Source organism: Nyctibius grandis, chromosome 5 (assembly GCF_013368605.1).
Source record: "Nyctibius grandis isolate bNycGra1 chromosome 5, bNycGra1.pri, whole genome shotgun sequence".
Lineage (NCBI taxonomy): Eukaryota > Metazoa > Chordata > Aves > Nyctibiiformes > Nyctibiidae > Nyctibius > Nyctibius grandis.
In genome coordinates this window covers 90,498,044-90,515,322 of record NC_090662.1, presented here as the reverse complement: position 1 = coordinate 90,515,322, position 17,279 = coordinate 90,498,044, and the positions used below count along the sequence as shown (strand labels likewise).

The window sequence follows — 17,279 nt, the reverse complement described above, 5'->3', positions numbered from 1 at the left end:
TTGCTGACGCTCCGGCTGGAGAGGAGGAGACATCAAGGCCAACGTCTGTTGAGCTGCTTTCTGAACATCGACTTCGTTCTTCTTTTGTTTCAGCTGTAGCTGGGTGAGATCAACTACAGCAGGTGACAAACACAAGGACACAGAAACACAGAGGCAGAGAGGAAGGAAAAGAGGTAAGGAAACTTTCTTTCTTTCTTTCTTTCTCTGAGAAAAGAGGCCAATCTGTTTTCGGTTTTTTTAATGTTAAGACCTTTACCATTCCACACGAGTTGCTGTTTCGGCACAGACGGATTGGTTTTGCCCCACTTAAAGGTCTGATGTAAAACCATCTTGAACCTTTGGTTTGATAATACTTCTGGCTGTGCAATTCTCCAAGGCCTTTTAGTCTTAACTAAGAAGTGTGTGTCTCCTTGGATTTTTCCCTGAAAGGGGCAAAAAAAAGGGAGCTATGAAAAGCTCAACCTGTCTTGGAGCCCGGGGGATCTCACAGATCTTTTAAACCCACATATAGGGAAAAATGTCCGATGTGAGGGCCTATCACTGGTGACAGTATCTCCCCAAGGGCTGGAAATGCACTGGGGAGCAGCCCTCCACCAGCTGCCACTTGCTATCACCTTCTCCACGTGCCCTCTGGGAAGGGGAACTTTATTTTTAAAAAAGCCTGAAAAATAAGAAGATGCCAGTCTTTAGCTAACTAGGAACGTCTGCTTACATCTGTATGTGCTGAGACCAGAGGGGTCTGTTCTGCTAATCCAGGCTGACTGGCTCCCTGCCTGACACTGGCTGCCGATGCAGCCTGATCCACTAGCTCAGGGCTGAGCGAGCAGGATTTCTTGGAGAAAGAGGGATCCTTTTAATTTAAGGATAGCAGAAGAGAGACTTGCCTTCCCCTTCCACGGGCTGCCGCAGTGTTAAAAATAGGAGTTTCATTTCTGGTTGAATTTTTTAACTTTCAGGTGTATCCTACTCAGCTTTTGTCAGCCACCTTAGATATTCCTCTACATGGTGCATTAAGGTTGAGCTCAGGTTACTATTTAATGTTCTCCACTACAAACTGAACAGTCCTCTTAAGTCCGTGATGCACATTAGCCTCAAATAATTTCGCAGACTTTTTCTTTATCTCACAAACATGGCTGCCGAAGCTGCCTGCAGTACGGCAGGGCTTGCCTCATCTGAATTGAGCATCCATCCCATTCCCACTCGCAGTTCTCAGGAGCCCGGGGACAATGTCCACCCGATCTGCCGCAGCATTGCGCAGGGACCCTGTATTCACCAGGGAAAAATCAAGGAGTGGTGTCTGCTGGGCTCCCCAGATGTAATGGATGTATTTTTGCTCTGAATGGGCGGGTATACGCCATTTTGCTCTGCTGACCTTATCAATATGTATAGAGACCCTTCTCCGGTCTGGGCTGCACATCAAGTGTGCTGCATGGTAAGATCTCACTGTTCCCATTTTGGCAGCTGCATTAATGATACCTGAACGTCATCCCATGCATGCACATGGCTTGGTAGGGCGATGGAGGGCCTGCCTTCGGAGGGCATCTCAGTGCCGTTGCTAGTCACAGCCTCCAAAGTCACCCCTGGGCCGCAGCTGCAAATTGCTGGATGAAAGACAGCTTGCGGAGCCAAAAAGAGGTGGGTTAGGAGGAAAGAAGGGGGGCTAGGCAGTGGGGGAAAAGCTCAGAAAGCAAGTGCTGAAATGCCTGGCAGGTCTTGGCTTCCCCTTAGGCTGACAGAGGGGTGGGAGGCTATAGGGAGCAGCCTGGGCTGCAGAGATGGAGCCTCTTCTCATGGTCTCCACGAGTCCAGGCACATGGCTAGGTCAGGGGGATTTTAGGACTGACAAGAGCTCGGCTGGCGCTGACACGGTGGCCTCTTTGCCCTGCCGTGTCCTGACGGTGGGACCTCTCTCTGGGGGGATCAGCAGCTTTCACCTGCCTGGCCCCGCGCACCCTGCTCCAGCACCTCCCTCCCACAGCAGCTCCGAAGGGCGGCAGCTGCTCTCAGATGAACAGCCAGAGGCACTCGAGGGGAAATCGAGGCAGGGTCGGCCAGTCTGGTTTGTGTCCACACGACAGCTGGGGCTGTTGATGCTCCAGGGCTTAGGGGGACAGCGGGGCCCATGAAGTGACCTTTGCTGCTATCATCTCTTTGCTCTCTGCTGGCTATTTCTGTTGCATTTGGTCTCCTACCCTGCCTGCTGCTCACATATGTTTGCTTTAACGTTAATAAGTAATTTCAAAGAAACCGCTACTCAGTGAAAGAGCCAGATCAGCTTTGCTTTAGATGTTTAAACTGAGAAAAGGAGAGGTGATCCTTGCCGAGCAACTGTAACCCCAAAGACAAGACAAACTGGTGAGCAGGGACAAGAGGCAGCTGCGTCCCTCAGCTCTCGCCCGGCAGCCACGGCAAGGGGAAATGCCGAGCAGCAGCAGAGGCTGAGGTGTGGGAGCTCTCGTGCGGATGGATGGCTGGGAGGCCCCCCCGCCCCGACAGAGCGAGCTGCTGCCAGATCAAAAGCACAGCCACAAGCAAGAGCGAGAGAAGAAAACAAGAAAACCGCACTGCATGAAAGAGGCACAGGAACACACTGAGAGAGGGAGATGGCCTACTCTGCATCAGGAGTGGCTTCTGAGTTTTGGGGTTGGTTTTTTTCTTAATTTCAGTTTCCTCCTGTGTCATGCGGGTGCCAGCCTGGAGGAGAGCTCTCAGCAGCCATCGCCCGCTGGGGCTCGGTGCTGGAGGGAGTGAAGGGCTGCTGGCCCCTCTCACAAGCAGATATTCTCCAGGCCAGACCTGGTCCTACAGACATCATCCCCCAGACCACTCACTACCTCAGCTCTCCTCTTCTTATCCCTCAGAGAGGCAGGGATTATTAAAAGATGTCAAGAAGGAAATTAAACCAGTTTAATAAGAGGGGGAGGTTAAAATGAAGTGGAAATCAATGTTCACTTGGGAGGGAGCCCTGCTCCTCTGTCGCTAGATGTGGTAATAAATCAAGTGTGCCTGGACTGTTTCTGGCACAGAGGCCAACTGGCATGAGATGGTCTGGGCTATTAAGCTCACTTAACCTCCAAAATGAACTGGCTACACGCCAGCCGCCTAATGGGAGTGGTCCCTGGCCCGTGCTAACAACTAAATGCATCCCGGAAGCTGCTCGCGAGCTTCTTTGTCCTGGGCCAAAAATGTGTCAGGAAATGTTCTAGCAACTTAACAGGACTGATGAGGGTGTTCCAGTGCCTGGGGACATTCCCTGACACCACTTAATTTATGAATACCACCATAAGATACAGCTGGGCTGCCTGTAAGGAGGCTGCAGGTCTGCTACAGGCATCCGCTAATGAGAGCAGCTTGCTCAGTGACATAGCAAAGCCTTGCTCACTGAGATCTGTAAACTCCAGAGTAGCGTTGCCTGTGATCTGACCTGCAGGGATACAGAAGGAGGTAGAAAAACGGGGGAAATAGGAAGTGGTATGCATGAGAAGTAGAGATAAACAGGGAGAGAGAACGTGTGTGAAAGAAATTCTAGCTCAAGGCAACCCATTTTCACCACTGACTTGTAACATGTAGGTGGTAAACATCATACAGTAGAGAGCTGCCACAGAAATAAAAAGATTAGTGTGAATGAACTAGGAATGCAGAACGTGTGAAACCATGAGAAGAAAAAAGAAACAAAGGTGCCTCAATCTGCACCTACCAAGCTGCACAAGGTCAGCAGTTCACCGGTCCCACGGTGCTCTGGTTGTCTGGTTTCACTCAATAACCAGGTAGCAAGAAGGCGAAGAACAAAGTGAAGCCATAAGATGACAGGAAAATAGAGATTCCCAGCCAAAACAAAATGATGGGGTGTGACTCAGTGATTTCATTAATTTTTACCTGTTCCATTACATTCAGGTTTTATATAAAGTTTAATTACTTAAAATTTTTGAAACCCAGCACCGGCCCTGTTAATTTGTAGATAGCACTTTAGAGCGGGGGCTGACTTTTCCTGCTGGTCCCACTAGAACAGGTGACACAAGTGTCCACAGCGGGGACAAGGTTTCTTCTGTGGTCTCAGGAATGGCTCTTACCCAGGGACCTACACCAGTTCTCAGTTATAGATGTTTCTTCAGTGAGATGCATACAGATGCCTTGTTGTTGCCCCTTTCTTTATTCTGTAGCATAGCCCAGCAAACTGCTTGATCACCGCTACTGCATCTTGTTAGAAGTGATCTCCACTCACATGCACTGGCTCCTTCGTTTTACTATTTTCGCACAAAACAGCTCATGAAAATATTCCCTGGGGCTGGGACGGGTTTTTTGCTTTGCACGAGGCAAGCCACAAATCTCCTCTGACTGTGCCTTTGCCATCTATGTCTCTTCTGATGGCGCACATGGCTGCTGCCTTGCTCTTGCACCTGTAGTTTTCATATGTGTACATGTGTACATCCATCTAGCTGTGAGGTCATGCTGACCTGATCTCCATGTAAATGTAGTGCTGATGTTTTCGTCTACTCTTTGACAGTTTCATGTGCTCTGATCATTTAAATTACGTTCAATATTAAATTATCCTCTAATAGAATATATTATATTTAATATTGCACATAATACATATAAATATTGTACATAATACGTATAAATATTGTATAAGGTTATTCTTGTATTTCTTTTGAATTCAATCCCATTATGACTCCAGCCTTCAGTCTAGTCTACCATGCTACCTGTGACAGGAGGTTTCTATTATCAGCTATAGCTAAGTGACCATCCCACCAGCTATCCTACTGACTTCTCTGAAAATCGGTGTGAATTTTTTTGTTAGGGATCCAAATCTCCTTGGGTTTGGATATCTCCTCCACATCCCTACTACTTATCGGTTCTACTGCTGACACCTGATTTTCTTCATTGCTAGCATCCATAGTGTTTTCCCATACTCCATTAAAACAGGATTTGGTTTGTTCAGCTTCCTTCCCACTGCTTGTCCCCTGAGCTTTGTCAGCTTCTGCCTGACCCTTCACTTGAGGACGCGGAGTTTTTGTGTTTCGGATGCTTCAGCCCACATAATATGCTCATCTATATTTGTTGGATTTTCCCCAGTCTTTAGAAAAGTTCTTACTTTATGTGTCAGCAGCCTCCCTTGCTTTAGATGAAGCCCATGTTTTCTGTACAGCCCCCTGTGCTCCCCAAGTTCCCCTGTTCATGATAACCCTGTGCTTCTCCTTTTTATACTACTTTCTCTGACACACTTTGCAGCCCTAGCACTCTGCCTCATCTTATGCATGTTTCTAGAAGCATTTCCAGCTTTGAACTTCCTGCCTTACAAGTTAAGCTATGCCCATAAAACCTTTTCAGACCTGTCTCTACACTGTCAGTGTTCACATAGCACCCTCCAGCTCCCCTTCACAAACCTGACATCCTCCAACCTTTGTCTCATCCTGACCAGTACGGAGCTTGGAGGTGGGATGCTTCTGAGCTGCCCCAGTGCCTCATCAGCTGGCTCCCTGGCCCCTCTTGGCTCAGCCACCTTGGCCGCAAGAGGCCCCATGGAGGTCTCTGTCTGAGGGATGGTGGATGCCTGCCAGGGACAAGTCCTCGTAGGGCTGATGCCTTGTACAAGCAACAGGAAAGGTCCACCCCAAGGGCCTCTTAGCATGGGGAGTGCCTGCTTTTGGAGAGGTGAGGTTGCCTCGCTGTTTTTGCTTACTCCCCAGATCAGTTAACCCACTTGGCTTCCTTTTCATGATACATGCCTCGCTTTAGGGGTGGAGAGCTCCATAGTCTCCTCACACCAGCAGCCATGGTCCCCTTCACCTTGTCAGCCCACCCAGCCGCAGCTGTTACCAACACTTGTTCTCTGCTAGAGTCAGATACTTCATCTAATTTTGTAACTCACTTTAGCATGGTAAGTTAGCTCACAGTTCCCACTTAAGGTTTTGTTACCGTCAATGCCTCTTCTTCTTTCTGACCTCATTCCTCCCTTCTCACCAGACATTTTGTTGAATAGCCCTAAGAATTCAAGCAAGTCTTTCCAAAAACATCAGACTTGGTGGTTATTGAGATTTTTAAGGTAAGAAATAAGTAGACAAAAAACAAACTAAAGAAAAATATTAATAAGAGCCTAAAGATGGCCTTAATCATAGAATCACAAATTTGCACAGAAATATTTAGATGGCAAGGGACCCCGGAGGTCTCCTGCCCAACCTCCTGCTCACAGCTGGGCTCCTTATATCTAGTCAACAGTACCTTGCTGCACCCTATGGCTGCTGCCTCCTGTTCCTCTTCTGTACACATCTGAGAAGAAATGCATCTCCTTCTTCTAGGTGATATCCTTTAGACTATGGGAGACTGAAATTAGATCCCACCTTGGCTCTCTTCTCCTACCAAACCCAGCTTTCTGTCTCTCCCTGTATATCATGTGCTCCAGCCTCCTCTCCATCCCAGTAGCCCTCCATTGGACTGTGTCCAGTTCGTTGGCATCCGTCTTGTACTGGGGACCCAAAACCAGGCCAAAATTATTCTAGATGAGACCTCAGGTGTGCCAAATAGAGGGAAATAACTACTTCCCTCAGCCTGCTGTCTGTACTCTTGCTAACACAGCCCTGTATGTGTTTAGCCTTAATCGCTGCAGGAGCAACGATAACCCACCACAGAGAAGTAAAAAAGCACAGAACTCTTGGCAATATAAACACCTGCAGTCCAATGAATGCCAGAAACCCAGGGATGAGTAAAATGAAATGTTTAATACCAAACTCTAGGGGGAATGCTGCAGCTGGATTCTTTGCTGAAACACAGGGCACAGGTGACTTTACCAATGAGTTACCCCTTCGCTGCACTGAAGGCTGGTGGGTACTGACCGGGAGCATGGGCCCCATCCACCAAGGTCTGAAAATCAACCGTTATTAACAGAGCATTTTGGTCTTCCAGGATAGCATCCCTTGGCACCGGCAGCATTTCCAGCCCTGTGATCCTTTTTTACTGTCACGTTAAGAGTATGGATTTGACATGTGCCTGACAGAGCACCTCCAAGGACTTTCACTGCGACAGTTTTGCAAAGTCAAAAATAGATAATCATCTGTTCTCGCAGTTCCCGTGATTGTTCAGCTACCTTTCTCATTTGCTCCGTGCTGGCTTCCAACGTAGCAGTGACGTTAGGGATGGAGACAAAGCAGATCTCTTCTGGATGGGTGGCATTCAACATACCACATACCCCTCTTTCCTTTAGAAGTATGAGATCTAGCGCCAGATGATTTTGTAAGGCCGTTTTTGAAGTAGCTTGTAACTGTAGGTTTATAGTTTCAATCCATTGCCTAGTAGCATTAGCTAGTTTCTACCTGTTGAGTCAAGTTTTCTAAATACAGGTGATTTTCTACTGATACTATCCCAAAGCCAAACGCAGCATTAAATTCCAAAGAGGCTCACATTCCCCACGTATAATAATTGGGATATTCTATGCCTGACAATGCCTGACGCTTTTGTCTGCCATGTTGGGGCTTAGGTTTCAAGTACGATAGATCTAATAAATTCTTATTGGAGAATAAGTAAGGACACAGACTAGGCATTCCTAATGTGCACTGTAAGCCAGAATATATAGGTAAAATATAATCATAAATGGAACCTTCTGAGCAAGCCCATACCAAATGTTGGGGTGCGGGTAATAATTTTGATGAACACGTTCTAAAAATGGGACCCGTCCCAAAGGTCTCACTCAGGTAAAGTGCTCTGGGCATCCGACAAGTATCAGTTAAATTCCAAGTAAAACTTTCCCAGCCATTTTTCCATTCAGCATACGCTGTTATATTTTACGTTTCTGTACAAGATGTTTCTTGGCTAGGAATGGGAGCACTCAGATTATAACATAAACACGTGCTACGTAAAGCATTGTAAACTTCTGGAAGAAACTAAACCCATGGCATGCGATCAATAGTAGTGCAATTAATCTCATGTTGGCATGACCACAAAACACTTTTATTGTTTCTGGGAACTGTTTAGTCCCGCCATACTTTGTTCCGTCTTTTGGCATCGTCTAATGTCCAGATGCATTTGATGTCAGTGCTCAATGGATCTCAATCCTTTCCCAATTTTGTGGGAAAAGATAAGCACCAACTAGCGTTGAGGAAGACTTGATATTGGAAACTCATAGGGGCTCCCCAATAAGGACGAGGTGGTTGGGTACTCCACCTTACATGGGAACATGTTTTAGTCTTTGTACCTTGGAACAGTCCTCTATACATTTTGTTACACTGGGTTGTCCAAAGGGTAGAAAAGTTCATCCCAGCAGGATATGTATAGGTTACATCAGCCATTGGACCCTTTCCCTGCAGTTCAGCCAAATTTTCCTTGAGCTGATGTGACAAATCTGTAACCAAGGGCTGGCCAGATTCCCAAAATTATAATAAAGTTTCTCAAAAATTAATGAGGTAGATCAAAAAGGGTAAGCTATCCCCTGGAACAGGAGGAAGAGTGATACAGGTGGTGTTTTGTGTCCAGTTCATAATTTTGCAAAAAGCTTGCAATATTTTAAATGCAACATTTTCCTTACTGAGATTTAGTTTATCGCACTTGCATCTGGTGCCCAGGCTTGAGGGCCTTAGCAAATACACACAAATTATGATAATTATGGCCCCAAACAATATTATATTTTGTTAACCATGGCCATATTAAAATTTTGGTTTACAGATAAGCATAAGGATCAAAAATAGAAATAGTCAACAAATAACAACCAGCAGCCCTTGGACACTCTAGACTGGAATAGGGGAGTCCGTGATCCCACATGCAAGTTTCTGGCATCCAGAGTACCTGTGAACACACAAAAGAAAGTTGCTTGGTTGTTATTCAACCAGCAGACTTTAGGTTAAAAGGTGGGTCCTATCCACCTGGTACTGATCCTATGGAGTTTTCCGGAACTATCTTTCGCTTCCCAAGCATAAAGGTTCTTTGGGGTACTGGTGGTTTCCCGGTGATCAATGCAACCCAACCCATGCGGCGCCCATAATTCACTCTCTCTTGCACAAACTGTCTCCAGGTGGTTACGTGGACCTGCTCCTGTGGGAGCTGTACAGCAGCTGAGGCAGGATTCATAGCACGGGTGGTTTGTATGAGGTCCTGGGCACTAGTTACATATGTTTTTATGCTATCTGGGAGGCCACGGATAAGGGGAGTTAACCTTGCCAGATCAATAGGGACTAGCACTGGGGATCTCCTTAACACACCCCTCTCATACATCGCTTGTATGCGGTCTGTCTTTTGCACGGATGCAGACAGATGGGAGAACCCTGAGGTGTTAATAACAAGGGGATCTCCTCTTTCTTGTGAGCCTACGCTGCCGACCCAATAGGCAGCCCGTGTAGTCAATGAGTAATTGTGATCGCGCAGTGTAGTGGCTAAAACCTTTCCAGGGCCCCAATAGCCTCCTGCTTCTTCCTCACTTAATAGGATTCGCTCCCCCCTCGTAAGGGAGACTCGCCACACATATTCCATCTCAGATTCCTCTGGACATCTGGGATGCTTTTCCTGCAACTTTGCCAATTCAGCAGGAGACCAGGGGACAGTTCATACAGTAGTAAGAGCATTGTAATCTCCCTCGTTTGCAGTTTCGGTTTTGATCAACAGTCATATAGGTATGGGTTCTGGGGTAGGATTATGATCTTCTATCGGTTCACTGTTGTCATCACCATTCCAGATGTCTCCATCCTGTGTCTTGGGATCTGCACAGTGCATTAATTTGCTCATTTGTTTATCTGAGATCGAAGATGGCATCTGGTTTAGTAAGAGATTTAATTTTTCCTGTAGCTGTTTTTCTCGCCTTTCAGCTGAGGCCAATAGCATTTTAAGTTCCATATTTTCTGTTTCTAGATTTTGGTTTTCAGTCACGAGGATATCTACCCATGTCCCAGATTCCTCTCAGTTCTCCCTTTCAAAGGTCGATGGTGCTTTCAATGCTTCATCTTCTGACTTCAATGCAGGGTATTCTACATTTGCAGTTCTTTCAGGGGGAGGGGACTTTTTAATTTCCTTTTGCGCGCAAGATAAGCAAGCCCCCAATACTGCACAAACAATCCCTTTGCCTTTACCTTTTTTTAAACTTTTGCTCATTTCTACATTGTTCTCTCCGCTCTACCACTTTGTCCTCATCTTTCCAAAATTTTTGGGCCCATTCTATTCCCACTTGGGATGGTGCACACTTATATTTTTGCAGCAGTTTATCCATGGCAATCCTGTCCATGATGCCCATTTTTTACTGCCGTGTTAAGAGTATGGATTTGATGTTTGCCAAAGGACTTTCACTGTGACAGTTTCGCAAACTTGAAAAGATGATTTATTAATGCGACAGATACAAGAAGTTTGGAATTGCCATTGATAAATACACTTGCTGCGTTAGCACTAAATATCCTAAGGCTAGCCAGTAATTAATTTAAGGTATATGAACAATTCACCCGGGTATCATCCATGAAATAACGGGGGTGCGATTTCTTACCGAAAGAGGCGTCTCTGGAAAGGAGAATGAGTCAGACCCGTCGATCTGCCCAGCAGCTAATGGAGTGTCTCCTCTCAACGAGGTGTTTGCAGGGGACCAGATTTATACTCTTGTTGAGGTGGGGCTGGGTCATGTGTCCTGTGCTGACAGGCTTCTAACAAGGGTTGTTGTATTGTCTATTAAAGAGAGGGGTAAGCCCAACATTTGGTACAGAGGCTCGATCGCTCTTCTGGCTTCACTGAAACAACATAGGGCTGTGGGGCCAGTTGCTGCAGTTGTCAGGCCTTACCCGAGGGTTCAAGCGCAAACCTCTATGTCTGTCCTGTTCTTTGGCCAGTTAAGTTGCTCATCTCCTGCCCTTGCTCGAGCCGGTGCAAGATAAGCATGTTGCTTAGCTCGCGTTCTTGCAGCCACTCTCTGCTGCCTCACGGTCACTGTGTATTTCACCACAGCAAGCCTGTCAATTTTCCACAGGTCTGCAGCAGGGAGGAGCCTTCCTGCAGCGATGGAGTCATGCATCACGGTGGTGAGCGGCACGCTTGTCGTCTTCTTGGTTCTGCATCTGGGTGAGTCCTCGGCTCAGTGAACCTTCCTGGTTCCTACAGCTTTTCTGCAAGCCTCACAACATTTGGGGTGGTTTTAGGGTCCTCAGGATTTGCTGTATAACATACCCCACAGGGCTTAGAGCAGGGTCATTCCAGCACTGCAGCTGTGACAGCTGCCTTCTTACCTTGTCTGGCCCATCCCTGCACTGCCTGACAGCTCTCTGCGGGGCCATGCAGTGGAGATTAGGACAGAGAGGCTAGAAGCTGAGGGGCTCCCTACATCCATGCCTCATTATTTCAGAGGCAGCATGGACGGCTCCAGCTTTGGGACTCAGGTTGTTCCCAGCCCGCCTGCTGAGCCTGCCAGCTGACACCAGGGTGTCTGGAGCATCACCAGGTTTGGGGAGCTGCCCCATAAAGATGCAGGAGTGGAGTTCCTGTGAAAGCCAGGGTGCACACTGAGCACGGAGTGGAAAATAGCGCCTTCCACACTACCTCCAGCTGCCTGGGCAAAAACTTGTGTGTTTCTTATCACATATTTGCCTTTACAAATGTGATGCTACCGGCTTGCTCAGTTTGACTGCTAATGTTATAAGATTTGGTGGACTTTTTAGTGCCCATTTTCCAAGAAAGGAAGGTGACCAAATAAGGCCAAGCCTGCATTTCTCAAATACTCAGCTGTGATTCCTCTGGTTGCAGAGGAAAGATTGGAACCATTTTATGCACCCTAGCACCAAAAGCAAGCAAAAAATACCAACTCTTATTAATAGCACTTAGAATTTCACAGTTTAAGACAAGTTCATCATTTTCTGTGGTCCAATGTATAATTATTGAAAACCTGTATTGGCAATGTTGCAGATGATTACCTATGCTCTTGGAGGAACATGTAACTTATGGAAAACCCTCCATTAAACTCACGTTAACTTTTTATTTTGCATTTCTCTGGCTCTCCAGTACTAGGGTAACCTGGGGGATCTGCAGGTTAGGCAGCTCTGAGAGCTTACCAGCAGTCAGGCAGGAGACCACAACCCCCTTATTCCCATTCGTACCTCTGGCAACTCCATCTTTTTATGCTCTCCCACAGAAATCCTCTTTATAGTGAAGGAAAGGAAGTGGTTCTTCCAAGAAACCACTCCTAATGTTTCTTCAACCTCATACATTCTCCTTCTTCTACTGTCACATAGCCCTTATTCCAAGAACAGGAATCTGAAGTCAGACCAGCCTTCTTTCTTTGTTTTTTACTTTATGCTTTCATTTTCCTGGACTTTCAGTCTTGCTCCATGAAAAAACTGGAAGAAGGGGTGAGCAAATTTGCCACTGCTGCCCCAAGTCTTGACTGAGGAGTGAAGGAGGGCTGGCGTATGCTGTCCTGCCTTTGCTACCAGTAGGACAACAAAATCTTGTCCAGTGGAAAAAGGTTGTTTCAGTAATTGACATCTCAAAATTGTGAATGATGGTGAATCCACCACAACCACTGGCATTTTCCCTATTTCTGAATGTATGTGAAACAGAGTAGCCATTAGCCGGGTAAAGAGCCCAAAGTGGAGGGGAGGGAAGCTATGGAGCTGGAAAGAAAAGGGATTGATTGATGAAACAAAGGAGTGAAAAAATCAGAAATTGAGGTTAATCTTCACAGTATCTGGGAAAGGGAGAAGAAATATTTGCATTTTTCTGGAGGGATGGAAAGTACTCGCTGAGCCACCCTTCAGAAAGTGAATGTGTGCCTTCTTTGGTGGGTATTGACTTTCAGGTCTGATCCCCATTATGGCTCAGCAAAATGAACTACAGATTGGAGTCGCAGGACAGGCAGTGATCCTGAACTGCAGCGGCATACCTCATCACACAGGTGTGACGTGGAAGTACTACAAGGTTGTTATAAGGTTGTTTACAACTAACCATTTGAAAGGTAAGGCTTCCAATTCATCACCCCTTCTCCCCAGTATATGGCTGAGAAACCTCTTCCCTCCTAACCAAGCTTATGTTTTCAAAAGGCAAAGCTACCATGACCGATCGATCTGAAATCAACCCCTACAGTAAACACCTGAAGGTGTTGGACTTAAGGCTTTCTGATGCTGGCATCTACACCTGTGAATATGGCTCTCACACAGTCAGTATCTCACTGCACGTCTTTAAATGTGAGTGATTAGAGGGCTTTTATCCATGAGGAGGTGAGGGGGGAGGAGACCATAGAGCTCAGAGAGTCATCTCTGATGGGATTCTTTATCCAGCTGCCATTTCTTCTCGCCTGGGCTATCATAGTTCATTTCTCCTCCAACTCCAGGGCACAAAGTCTCTGTATTCTCTTTGCTGTGACACCTGTCCCTCTCTTGCAGAAAGAGGAGCTGACTTATTGGTTGTGCTTTTTCTTTTTACAGTGACTATCTCTTTAGATGGGTACTTCCTGCCAAATGAAGTCCCCGAGCTGACTTTAATGCAAAATTCACCCCATCCTCTACCCGATCTCGACATCACATTGTTTAACAGTAACAATAACATAGTAAGACCAACACTTTTACAAGACAAGACCCATCAAAAATACATACTGAAGTTAAAGCAATTGGAGGCTACGGACAGCGGGACCTGGATGTGTCATGTCCATTCAGACTCTCCATTGATTAATCAGAACATCTCCTTTGACGTAAAGGTATTAGGTATGTGACAACAAAAATGCAACTCACACACAGGCTCGGGAACCAGCTCATGAGCTGAGCTTTTACTTTCCAGAATCCCAAGCAATGGTGCTCCAGGGTCAATTTCCCAGGGCTTCCAACACTGCAGCTTGGGGATTGCTCTGCTGCCTGAGCTCTGTCCCACACTTGCTCCCATTTTCCTCTTCAGACTTGCCTTAAAAGATCCCCCTCTCCTTGGGGTCTGTTCTTCTCAGCTCTGGTGAACTTGGGAGCTTTGTCTCTTCAAACCTATTCTCAGACACTGTTTATCCTTCCTGGGGTATCTCGTGGCTTTTCCCCAAGTTGTCTTTCAACTAAGCACAGCGTACATCTCTCCACATCAAAGGTGGACATGGGGAAGTGTAGCCATGGCTTTCCCTGCCTCTGTATTCCTTGTCTTTCTGAATTCAGGTTTTCAGAGTCCAGACTTGGAAAGAAAGTATGCAACTGTTGATAGCACTGTCATCTTGTCATGGCATCTGAACTTTCAGAAGATAAAATGGAAAGAAGGTTTCACAGGACAACTGAATTGGAAACAACAGGACAGTGCAACCGCTCATGAGCTACTTGATTTCAACGTCACATCACGGGGAGAGTGGCATGAGACCAAAAAAAGCAGCCGCTTTCGGTTTGAGATACCTAAAAGCAAACCTGAAAGCACCATAGAAGTGAAACTCCCCAAAGTCCATTTCAACCACTCTGGACAGTACCAGTGCCAGCTGGCGTACAACAAAAGATATGTGCAGAGCAAGATAGAGCTGGTGGTGATGAAAGGTGAGAGAAAGAGAAGTGGGTCCAAGAGATGAAGAGCTGCAGAAATCTGGAAGCCACGAGAGTATGGATGGACCTATCTTCCCATCCTCTCACTCACGTGTCCCTTTCTTACCCTTACAGTCTCAGCTAACCCTGTTGGGCCCCTCCCCAGAGGGGCCGAGATGACCCTGATCTGCCAGGTCTCTAGTCCACTCCCATCCAACGCCCACTTGCTCTGGGAACGTGTGAATGGGACTCTGATGGACATCAAGAAGTCAAAGCAGGATGAAACAAAGGTGGAGGTGACTGTTAGTGCTGCAGGGCTGTGGAACTGTCACCTCATAGAAGACAATGACAGGAAGATCAGCCTTAATTACCCCGTGGGTATGGAAATCAGTATCATGTCCCTGCCTCCACCCAAAAGCCTTAAAATTGTCTTTGTATCTGTCTCTGAATACTCTTCTCCTTCCACAGAGGAAGCTTCTGTTTGGATTAGGTATGTGGTAATTGGAGCAAGTATTGGAGGCAGTGTGTTGCTGTTTGGCCTTGCATGCATGTGCATCATTAGCGGTATAAGCTGGCAGCGGAGAAGGGTGAGTGCCCTGGTCCCTGTGAAAGGTGAAGAGATGACAGTCTCCCCAAACCATAGGAAGAGTCTGGTTTTCTGTCTGAGTGTGGGGCAGAACAGATAAAGGGTCAATCCTTAGATTCAAAGTAAATGGTTAGAGATGGACAGTCTGCAGATGTCAGACAGTACTTTGCTACCACTTCAGAGGAAAGCATTTGAAGCATAAAAATATCTAATTTTTATTAATCCCTTCTCTCCTGGCAGCAACGGGCAAAAAGGATGGCACGAGCAAGACAATACTTGCTGGAAAACAAGACATGTCAGTGTCAACAGTAAGTGGCAATGAGGGCATCTGGAATGGGCAGAGACTCTGGTTTCAAGACAGGGGAGCTGGATGGTCAAGCGGGGAAAAATGGAACTTGAGCTAGCTGCATTTCAGCATTTTCAGCTCTTATTCATGTTAAGTCATGTTTAGGAGTTATGAGCTATGTTTAAGGAACTTCCTGTTATGTCCCAAACCCATGGTAGCACTGTCCTGGCAAACCTTTGAGCAGAGAGGTTTGGCTTGAATTACCTTGATGTTGAGAAATGTTGGCCAAACCCAAGCACGAGCTCCAGACTCCTTTGCTAGGTTCCACAGTGGATATGGGAGCTGGATATCAAAGTTGTGAAGGTGGAAGGCACACAACCAAGCTCAAGGATGAAACCCGAATTTTAAAAATCCATGATGTCCATATTGTGATTCCAGCTCTGCTAGCACAGTGCTGGACTGCAATTTGTGAATATTGCCAATAACCTCCTGGGAGCCTGGAAAAAGGGGAGAAAAGCACATCACACTGTGAAACATGCCTTCTCCCAAAGGCCTTGGGTGGTATGAAACACACCATCATGTCCTGGCCTTTTTCATGGAAGCAAGGATTTCTCAGCAGAGAAGCTGCCCTTTTCCAGGTCTTTAAGCTTATATGGTATTAGGCATCAGAAGCAGCTGTGGAGAAACACTGACAGCTATTCTGTCACTGGGAGTGCAGAGCTAAGGACAGTATAAATGATTGCATAAACAAGTTTAATGAATGTATAGGTGCGGAACTGGATTTCTGCTTAATTTTCACTGGTGACAGTGGCAAACTGTGATAGTTTCACCTTTTTTTTCACTGTCTCTGAGAATTCAGTGAGAATGTTTATTGGCAAATACTACTTCATAGCTGGGATGTATATGAGGAATTGGTTAGCACAACGCGTGTCAAAGAAGTCACCTTGTTTTCACCTCATTTTTATCAAGGTTAAAAAATAATCCCCATAAGGAAAGGACAAAGCCCATATAACTACAGCAAGAACTAGATAAATCTGTGCAATACAAGTGCTGGTACAGTTGTTCTTTAACTCTCTTTGCCAAGTAAGCAGCTCAATGTAACTGAGACCTAAACTGCAGCCATGTGGATGCAAAAGTAACCTTTTGCATCTTCAGCTACAGAGGTGGGCAGGCATCCTCTACACTACACAAAAAAAAGTGGGGGGTGGACTGGCTTCGAGGTATCCGAGTGAAGCCTTTCACCTGTACAATACTGGTACTCATGTAATACTTTTCTCTTGCAGTCGGCTGAATAAATAGTATTGCAGCACTGGAGTCAGAAGGACTGATGAACCCTCTGCCTGTATCTAAACACCTGCCAGCCCATCTGTGAATCCATCTCCCTTTCTCCTGTTTTGGTGTAATTCTTCATTCCTTCGTCATTCCCCCAGTCTAACACCACAGAGGGATGTTGTCTGGCTAGAAGCTGATGGACAAGACAAGAAACCCTTAAGGATTATGAATGAGCCTCAATTCTATAATGAGAGACACTGAAGAGAAGATATATATACACACATATATATATATGCACCTATATTTTGCCTATGCACTTAATTTGACCTTCTTGTGGAACCAATTTTATATGCTTCTTTTATCTGCTTGAGCTACAATAAATTACATCGGGGTTGTTTTCTTTTTTTTGCAAGCTGGACGAAATTTTTTCTGAGGTGCTCTTGTCTGGTTCAGATTCACATTTCTACCTTTCCTGCCAGGATGTGGAATCCTGATTCTCACTGTCATCTTCCACATCCCTGGCTGCCACGAGCCTTCCTTAATGCACCAGCCCTCTGCTCTCCGTGAAACCTGTCCATCCTCATTTGCCTCTCCTGGGCAGTGTGAGCCCCACAGTGCCCTCCAGCCCCATCCCTCAGCCCGTAGTCTTCACCTCTCCCACAACAAACCAACGCACAAGCAAAACCACCACTAGCAGTGACATTATAACTTC

At 46.2% G+C, this 17,279-nt stretch overlaps 1 protein-coding gene across 1 annotated transcript; it reads left to right on the top strand.

The window, feature by feature from the left end:
* Positions 1 to 10,955: 10,955 nt before the first annotated feature.
* CD4 (CD4 molecule) lies at positions 10,956 to 15,321 on the top strand. Its single transcript, XM_068401807.1, has 8 exons — positions 10,956 to 11,016; positions 12,746 to 12,901; positions 12,987 to 13,130; positions 13,371 to 13,646; positions 14,076 to 14,438; positions 14,559 to 14,801; positions 14,892 to 15,010; positions 15,250 to 15,321. Exons 1-8 carry the CDS (start codon positions 10,956 to 10,958, stop codon positions 15,319 to 15,321), a joined length of 1,434 nt encoding a protein of 477 aa, XP_068257908.1.
* The last annotated feature ends 1,958 nt before the right edge of the window (positions 15,322 to 17,279 follow it).

What these genes read in the sequence shown, in the direction of transcription:
- CD4 (XM_068401807.1), top strand. Translation starts at nt 10,956, where the DNA reads ATGGAGTCATGCATCACGGTGGTGAGCGGCACGCTTGTCGTCTTCTTG. An exon ending in CTTTGACGTAAAGGTATTAG is followed by an intron (nt 13,647 to 14,075) that starts GTATGTGACAAC and finishes TTCTGAATTCAG; the next exon opens with GTTTTCAGAGTCCAGACTTG. An exon ending in CAGCCTTAATTACCCCGTGG is followed by an intron (nt 14,802 to 14,891) that starts GTATGGAAATCA and finishes CTCCTTCCACAG; the next exon opens with AGGAAGCTTCTGTTTGGATT.